The 9,606-nt window shown below is 34.0% G+C and overlaps 1 protein-coding gene across 1 annotated transcript; it reads left to right on the top strand.

Annotated features, from left to right (window-relative positions):
- The first annotated feature begins 4,870 nt into the window (after nt 1-4,870).
- Nucleotides 4,871-6,221, top strand: LOC138884669 (uncharacterized). Its single transcript, XM_070165683.1, has 2 exons — nt 4,871-5,422; nt 5,649-6,221. Exons 1-2 carry the CDS (start codon nt 4,871-4,873, stop codon nt 6,219-6,221), a joined length of 1,125 nt encoding a protein of 374 aa, XP_070021784.1.
- Nucleotides 6,222-9,606: the final 3,385 nt, after the last annotated feature.

The raw sequence follows: 9,606 nt of genomic DNA, 5'->3' as shown, positions 1-9,606 counted from the left end.
TGAGAAACTTATACTATTTGAATTATCAAAATATATACCGAATTAGATGCAATTACGTTTAGTAATTAAAAAAATTAATAAATTATGAAAAAAGAAAAAACTTAGCCATGAATCAAGTGAAAAAAAATCTAAACTTTTTTTCAACACAGAAGACAAAAGAAAAAGCATTTAAATAAATATCATAAAACTTAAGGAGATGAAGAAAAAAGAAGTAAAACTTACACTTTGATACTAGAAGAGATTGAAATTTCTCAAAGGCACTTTGATACTAGAAGAGATTAAAAACAAACAATTGAAGCAGAAATCCAAGTCAATTAGGTGTAAGGCACAAAACCTATCAAATCTTTAAAATCGCACTTACTACTTATAAAAAAAATACATAATATCTATCAAATTGCTGGAATAACTCGTAAAATTGAACTTAAAATCCCAAACTCAAATAGGTGTAAGGAAATCAGAAAACTCTACGATTTAAGAGACAACCCAACACGGTAAAATTTTTGTCCATAAATGAGAAGTAGTGGGGATACCCTCTTACTACTCTTTGTCTTTCTCGCGGCTTTAAGTAACGGCGACCAGTGTGGAAGAGAGAAATTAGAAAACGGAAAGGGAGAGTGGCGGCCTAGAGGAGAAGTTTAGATTTAGGTTTGGAGGTTTATTAGGAGTCGTCCCCCTTCTTATATATTTTGCTTTATTTACTTCTTAATATTAATACCATAGATACAATAAAAAAATTCAAATGCCATAAATTCAAATAAAAGTAAGAAAATTACATATAAACAAAAGAATAAATATATTACATTTAAGTAAAATAAAAATATTCTTAAATACATTTTCTTTATAGATTTTTCATCTTATAAGATATTGTTAGTTTTGTTATATGTTCATAATTCAATAATATTAGCTACTTAATTTTTAGTGTTAAGTTAGGTTTATGATAATTACTAAGTTATTAAAATAGTATTATATTACTAAATCAATAACTTTTATACTCATCTAAATTGAATATAACTAGTAATCAAGTACAAGCACATAATTGTTTAAATCTAATATATAATATATTTAAGTCGAACTAACTATAATTATATACTTATTTAAATTAGTTTTGAAACTTTAAAGTAATACTTTGTTTAATATGAATCATGACATTTAATACTAAAAAATAAGTTATTATACACCCCTATATCAGTCATATTAAGTTCTTAATTTGTTTTATAGAAATAAACTTAAAAATAGAGAAAATATGTAACTTTTTTAATTACAAATAAATCTCAAAAATAAGCATAATAATAGTGAAAATATATAATTATTCTTAAATACAAATAATACTCACAAGAAAGACAAGATCTCTTTCATGCATAAGAATGATATTAAAATTTTATTTTATGATTCAACGTATAATTTGATTTATGATATTTATTAAGATTGTAAAAACCTTATCATAATGTATTTTATCGTCTAGACTAAATATATTAATTTGTTTAATTCTCAATAATTAGTTATTCACACATTAATTATATGTAATTCAATATTTTTAATAAAATTAGAACTTACAACTAATACTAATTTAACCAGAATAACAGTATAATTAACTTTTGTATGGACTTGATATCTTAGTGTAACTAGATATAAAAAATTATATAAAGTTAATACAAACAATAATGTTAAGATAAAAATCCTGCTTTTAAATTTAATTTGTCATCATATATGGGGGCAAAAATTAGCAATAAATTTTATTATTAATTGTAAAACTTATTATTTCAATATAAAAATTTTAATTAGTGATGAAACCATAAATTCATTGTAAATCCGTGATTATGCAGCTACGAAATATCAATTTTCATTAAGATTTTTATTATTTTCTTGTAGTATTAAATATGTTTCTTGTATATAATTAGAGCCTTTGGTCATTTATCAAAACTAAATGCACCAAACCTCCCTCAACAAAGCTCTTTAATATATGAGCGCTTATTTAAAAATGACTTCTTATATATATATATATTATATATATATATATATATATATATTAAGTGATGTAAAAATTATTAAGGACCATATACATAAATATCCTACAACAATTAAAGTCCTCAATATGAATACTTTTTTGAAATAAAAAGGTAAACTTATTTAAAAGTAATAGAGTATATGACATGCACATTGCAATAATATAAAATATGAGTTCGATCAAACTCATATTTTATATTATTGTAATTGTAACGATCCGCCGGTCGTTTCATGAGTTACCGCTCCGTTTTTCCCATTTCTGCTTCTTATTGCTTTGTTTATCGGTTCTATGTGTGATCGAATTGGTTGGCTCGGGTTCGGAGAGGTTTTGTTAAGGTTTGAGACACTTAGTCTCCTTTGTGGAAGCTTAAGTTGGAAAAGTCAACCGGATGTTGACTTATGTGTTAAAGGGCTCGGATGTGAGTTCCGATGGTTCGGATAGCTTCGGGAGGTGATTTGGGACTTAGGAGCGTGATCGGAATGTGTTTTGGAGGTTCGGAGAAGATTTAGGTTCGAATTGGCGAAATTGAAATTTTGGCGTTTTCCGGTTGATAGGTGAGATTTTGATATAAGGGTCGGAATGGAATTCCGGGAGTTGCAGTAGTTCCGTTTTGTCATTTGGGATGTGTGTGCAAAATTTCAGGTCATTCGGACATAGTTTGGTAGACTTTTTTTTTATCAAAAGCGTAATTTAGAAGATTTTGGAATTCTTAGGCTTGAATCCGATGCGAATTTGGTGTTTTGATGTTGTTTTGAGCATTTCGAGCATTCAAACAAGTTTTAATGATGTTATGGGTTATGTTGGCATGTTTGGTTGAGGTCCCAGGGGCCTCAGGTGAGTTTCAGGTGGTCAATCGGACCATTTCATGTTTTAGAAAGTTGCAGAAATCTGTTGTTGGGTGTTGCAGACAATTGGCCTTCGCGTTCGCGAGTGGAGCCTCGCGTTCGCGAAGGGTTAGCAGGTGAGGCTGAAGGTTTGGCCTTCGCGTTCGCGAGGGAGGTCCCGCGTTCGTGTAGGGCTGGGCCATTGAGCATTGCCTTCGCGAGAAGGGGAGCCACGTTCGCGAAGGTTGGAGTCTGGAGGCATCGCGTTCGCGAGAGGTCAGACGCGTTTGCGAAGGAGGAAAATTTGGTCAACTTAAGTTTGTGCTTCGCGAACGCGAGGCTTTGACCGCATTCGCGAAGAAGGATTTGAATGCCTGGGCAGAATGTTTAAATAGCCATTGTCCACGATTTTGTTACCTAATATTGTTAGACAACTCTTGTCATGATTTTCATAATCGAGCAAAAATATTCATTATTTTTGTCATGGCAACTATTTTCATTTTTTTTAAGCCAACTATTTTTATTTTCTTTCTAGTTTGAAGCAAAAATACTCATTATTAGCTACAAGATTTTGTTTCGAATAATTTCATAGGCCTTTAAGGTTATTATTACTATAGAAAGTTTCAGCTTGTGGCAAAAGCTAATGATTGACTACGAAATTTTATCAGAGCAATAAATTTGTGGCTAGACCAGTCTGTATTAAAAAATAATTATAGCTATTAAGCCAATTATTGTCGTTATTTTTTAGAACTTGAAGCAAAAATATTTATCTAGCTATAATATTGTATTTTAAATAATTTATTATGGTTAAAAGTTACTTTTGCTACAATAACTTTCAGTTTGTAGCAAAAACTAACAATACAATAATTTTGTCATAGCAATAAATCTGTGGCTAGATCATTTACCTATTGCCACAATTTTTTATAATTCAAAGCAAATGTATTTATTTAGCTATAATATTTTATTTAAATAATTTATTGTGGCTAAAAGGTTACTATTGCTACAATAACTTTTAATGCGTGGTTAAAGTGTATGAATTAGCTACGCAATTTTATTGTAGCAATAAATTTATAGCTATTTAGGCAATTATTGCTACGATTGTTAGCAATTATAGCAAAAATAAGGAATTAGCTTTTCGAATTTAATTTCGTGGCTAGCAAATTTTACGAATTTGTAAATAGCCAGGAAATTCTAATTCTTGTGGCTATTGTTCGGTATTAGCCACGATTTTTAAATTCATAGCTGAGATTTCGTAGCTATAAATACCTTATGTTGTAGGGAGTTCAAAACTTCAGTTACTCATTAAGGTAATCACGGCTTTCACATATTCCTTATTCACTTTTCTGAGCAATTAATAAAATATACCCCCTCCGTTCCAATTTATGTGAACCTGTTTGGCTGAGCATGGAGCTTAAGAAAAAATGAAGAGTTTTAGAATTTGTGGTCCTAAACAAGTCAAAAAGGGACCCAGAGTATTTGTGTGGTTATAAAAGCTTCTCATTAAGGGTAGAATTGTAAGTTTAAGCTAAATTGTTACCAAATTTAGAAAGGGTCATTCTTTTTGGAACAGACCAAAAAAGAAAAGGTTCACATAAACTGGAATAGAGGGAGTAACAATGTAAGCGAGCGAAAAAAATTGAGCGGCTTAAATGGACTGTATATCGCAATTGGGCGACTTATGCATGCAATTACCAAATGCGACTTATAAATATCAATTGACAAATTTGAATCGCTATAACCCAATGCGACTTATAATTAAATCGTTGTTGTCGAATGCTACTTATAAATCGGAATTGTCATATATATCACATTTTTTTTTGGTGTATATATATCACAATTGACATGACAGTTAATGTTAATTGTAAAACTTGTTTAATGTGCAAGAGGAGGAGCATTTTGATATGCAACATGGCAGTCCGAGGTAGAGAAACTTCGATTTTACCCCGACAACATGTGTGTTCATCCTCTTTGGTATACAATGAAATATATATTGTAATTTGAGAAGTGTAAGCTAGTACAAAATAAATATGTAGTGAATACCATGTTGCTTTGCCATTTTGACATGAAACCATTCATTGTAAAGACTTGGACACCTGAATTTGGATTCAGCAGAGAGGAATTGCTAACAGTTCCATTTTGGATTAAGTTTCCTGGACTGGACTACAAATATTGGAATAAGAAAGGTTTGAGCAAGATAGGCAGCTTAGTAGGGAAACATATTATGGTGGACCAAAATATAGAAAAGAGGAATGGAATGAATTTTGCAAGGTTGCTAGTTGAGGTAGGAATGAATGCAAAACGACCAGATGTAGTTCTCTTTCGGAATGAAAGAAGCAAGTTAATCAAACAAAAAGTCATCTATGACTGGAAGCCAATTTTGTGCAGTTATTGCTCTATATATGGGCATGCAGAGGAAGTTTGTAGGATCAAGAAGAAACTAGCAATGGAAAATGCAGAACAACATAAGGAGATGAACAATGTGGCACAAACAGAACCCAAAAATAATAAGAGCAATGAACAAATTCCGGTGAACTTTGAACAAAGGAAGGAGGAAACAAGTACCAGAACTGATGATTATAGAGAGCAAATGGTGGTGAGACAATCAGGGAAGTAAAAGCAAGGGATATTACAAGCTGGCAGACCCCATTGAAAGTAGGAAAACCATAACAAAAGCAGCAACAAGTTGAGAACTCAAATTCTTTTCAAGTCCTGCACAGTAAAGAGGTCAACATAACAAAAAAGGAGGGAGTAACATAAATAAGGGAGGCTAAAACAATCATCCCCTTAGGGATCGTTAATATGTTAAGTTGGAATGTTAGGGGATTCATATTCCTAATAAGCAAAAAGAGGTTAAACTCCTTTGCAATGAGGAAAGAGTGGGGTTGGTTGGTCTATTAGAAACCAAAATAAAAAGTAACAGAATTGAGAAGCTAGCAAATAACATGTTTGTGGGATGGAAGTACCTTACAAACCTTGAGTACCATTATAATGGTAGAATTTGGATTACTTGGAGACCTGATTACTACAAGGTCATTCTTATGAGTATGTTAGCTCAAGTAATCAAGTGTGAAGTTCATCACATTCCTCTTCAAATGACATTTGAATTGTGTTATGTCTATGCATTAAATACTAGAGAAGAGAGGAAGGACCTGTGGGATAAGTTAGTATCTCATAGCAGGAGATGTACAAGGCCTTGGATGGTTTTAGGGGATTTTAACTCAATCCTTAAAACAGAAGACATAATAGGAAGAAACCCTGTGACTTGGGCAGAAGTGAAAGATTTCCACAACTGTGTAGTAGAATGTGGCTTATTGGAGTTACCAGCACAAGGCAATAGGTACTCTTGGAATGACAAACATGAAGAACAAAGGATATTCTCAAAGATTGATTGAGTGTTCATAAATGAGGAGTGGCTAGATGTAATGCCAGCATGTCGGGTCATATTTCTCCCAAAAGGAATCAATGACCACTGTCCTGCAAAAGTATCACTGGTAAAGGAGATAATTGAGTTCAAAAAATCATTTCAATTCTGTAACATGCGGGCTTAACATCCACAATTTAATATAATCGTAAGAGAAGAGTGGGCTGACAGTATTGAGGGCTGCAAAATGTATCAAGTAGTGAAGAAGTTGAAGCTACTTAAGAAGAAGCTGAAGGTTCTGAAGTCATACTATTCTCATGATATTGTGAGAGAAGCAGAAGAAGATAGGAAGTTGCTTAAGCAAAGTCAGTTGAAACTTCAAAGGGATCCCTCAAATAAAGAGGTTCAACAGGCTGAATTCTTGGGTTATCAGAAATTCAAACAGTCTTCATATTTGGCAAAAATGTATCTACAACAAAGAAGTAAATCTACGTGGATTAAGCTAGGAGATGATAACATACAATATTTCTACTCAATTATAAAGCATAGGAAGCTGAAACAAGCCACAATGCAACTTAAGGATGACACAGGCACATGGCAAACTGATCCAGGGACTATTGCAAACTTGTTTGTGGATTACTATTCTGAATTATTAGGAAGGAAGTCTACCTCTAGAGTCCAAGATTTTACTAGCATTCTAAAAAATGGGCCCACTTTGTCAACTGCTCAACATGTGGAGTTGCTAATGCCAGTTGTGGATAAGGAAGTTAAAGAGGCGGTGCTCCATATTGACAGTACCAAGAGCCCAGGACCATATGACTTTGGGAGTGGTTTCTATAAGGTTGCTTGGCCTATAGTGGGGCAGGAGATCACAGAGGCAGTTATAGAATTTTTTCACAATGGCAAGTTCCTCAAGCAACTCAAGTCTACAATCATAGCTCTTATTCCTGTGATAGTGTGGACAATAAATTTGCTTCGAGAAAATAAAATCAAGACCGAAGATATTGCAACAATCGTAGTATTTTATTTCGAATATTTGAGCGTTACAATCTCTATGATTCCTCTGATTCTACTTTTCTTGTACAAATTCAAGGGTCTTTGAGCTTTATCTTGAATTTGAATTTGATTTATCCGTCACGAACACTTTGATTGTTGCCACAAATTTTATCACGAACAAGTAGCCTTGATCTTGAACTTCTTGTATTTGATTTGACTTCGTTCTTGATCTTGAGTACTCGAATTGTTCTTCGTTTTTGAGCTTGAATACTTGATTTGTTCTTCGTTCTTGAACTTGAACTTGATTTCTTGAACTTGAACTTGATTGCTTGAAGCCTGAAACTTGTAGAGAAATTTGTGGTGTTTGATCCACGAGCTCTCTCTTGCTTCTTGTTATAGCTTCTGGTTCCCTTTTGTAGTTGTGGGAGGGAAGAGTTGTGATAAGAACAAACTCTTTCCGACCAATCAAATTGAAGTGTGGCATGGCCGCATTTGATTGGCCAGAACATGTCACTTGCACACGTGGCGCGATTTTATTGGCCTTTCAGTGTGACTGGGCATGCCTTGTCATTTTGACACGTGACGTGATCCTATTGGCTCTTCCGCTTGACTTGGTCCGCCACGTCATTTGACACGTGGCACCAAACTGGGCCTCTAGAAAGATAACATCTTGGGTTTAATAAAGTGGGCTCATCACTTTAACCCAATTTGAATGGGCTAGCCCAATGGATTAAATAAATAGCCCAATGGATTAAGACTTATTTATTTAATCCATATTTATTGGACTTATATAATTAGGTCAATTATATTAGCCCATAATATTTATTTGGACCAATATATCTTGAATTTAAAATATAATCAAAATTACTTATTGAATTTAAATTCAATAAATTTTATATGCCTACAAATGCCCCCTACTTCAAGACTTGTCGAGGTGTAGACTCGTTGAAACCGAATCCCGTCTAGAAGTACGAACTAATTTAGACATATTTCCATTTGCTGGTAGCTTGGATAAAAATATCATTTTTTTCACAAACTCGAATCGTCTTCAAAGCTTAGGACGATTGGACCGTTCAATTTATTAAGTTTTACTTCTAAAGTAGCATTTTAATTCAGGAATACAACAAAATGGTTTCATTTGCCCATTGAAGTTGGACATGCATGTCCTTTGACTATCACTTTCTTTTCAATTGAAATTGCATTGTAATCCATGCCAAGTCAAGCAAATCACACACTGTGCTGAATTTTGGGCCTTCTAGTATCCATTTAGAGTATATATCTCATTCATTAATTCCATATACTAAATATGAAGCACTTATGGATTAATTTCTAGCAAAGTCTAAAGAGTCAAAGTTATGTGCGCCTACTTTTACGTGAGTCGTGTGCACCTCGGATTAGTATACTAGAATCCCATTGGCAGTATAATAGCTTTGATAGCTTTGCTTGGCATGGCATAAATAAATCACCGCCTCACAGTAACCTTGCCCAAATAGGAGAATCATTCTTACAATATGAATTCTTTTTGGAGTTTGATTACAACCATCCCACATCGGCATTTATTTTCCCACATCCACTTTGAAGAATCTATATAAACCCCATATTCTCATATATTTTGAGTATCAATCAGCTGTCGGCATCTTCAAGCTGCTCTTGAGTTCGTTTCTTTAACGATCGGAAAGTGCTAGTATTTGAGGTAATTTCTTTTTCTTCTTTTTTTTTTTTGCTTTTTTTTTTGTTTTATCATTTTTTTGTAGGTCAAACGAGAAGGATTTGTTCTTGTTCAACAAGATGATCCACGCATGAAGAAGACAATCTTGGGGTGTGAGGGGATGAATACTCATCCCTGCCCAAATATCGGAGGGATTAATTTCATGGCCCGACTACCGGAGAGATTACTCTCAATGTGGCCCGACTACCAGAGAGATCACTCTCAAAATGGCCCGACTACCGGAGAGATTACTCTAAATAAGGCTCGACTACCGGAGAGATTACTCTCAAAATGGCCCGACTACCGGAGAGATTACTCGCAAAATGGCCCGACTACCAGAGAGATTACTCTCAATGTGGCCCGACTACCAGAGAGATTACTCTCAAAATGGCCCGACTACCGGAGAGATTACTCTCAAACTGGCCCGACTACCGGAGAGATTACTCTCAATGTGGCCCGACTACCGGAGAGAATTTCATCCATTTAGACCTTTGTACCCATTCTAATATTCTTGATTTGGACTTTGATGACCCCTCTTTTCTTTCTTTCTTTTTTTAGCACGAAGAGATGGCAAATTTCAGGGACTATACTTCACCTTCCTCCAAACTTAGATATCTCATCATCGAGACTGAAGATGGCATAGAACAAATAAAGCTTTTGGTTCACACCTCACAAGATGGCTGATATGCAGCCTCATGGCCTCCTCTAAGGA

Source organism: Nicotiana sylvestris, unplaced genomic scaffold, assembly GCF_000393655.2.
Source record: "Nicotiana sylvestris unplaced genomic scaffold, ASM39365v2 Un00031, whole genome shotgun sequence".
NCBI lineage: Eukaryota > Viridiplantae > Streptophyta > Magnoliopsida > Solanales > Solanaceae > Nicotiana > Nicotiana sylvestris.
This window is presented reverse-complemented; position numbering and strand designations above follow the sequence as displayed.

Bases quoted from the DNA above. Each gene is read 5' to 3' on its own strand.
- LOC138884669 (XM_070165683.1), top strand. From the start codon at position 4,871: ATGTTGCTTTGCCATTTTGACATGAAACCATTCATTGTAAAGACTTGG. The intron at 5,423-5,648 runs GTGAGACAATCA...TTGGAATGTTAG, and splicing joins ATTATAGAGAGCAAATGGTG to GGGATTCATATTCCTAATAA.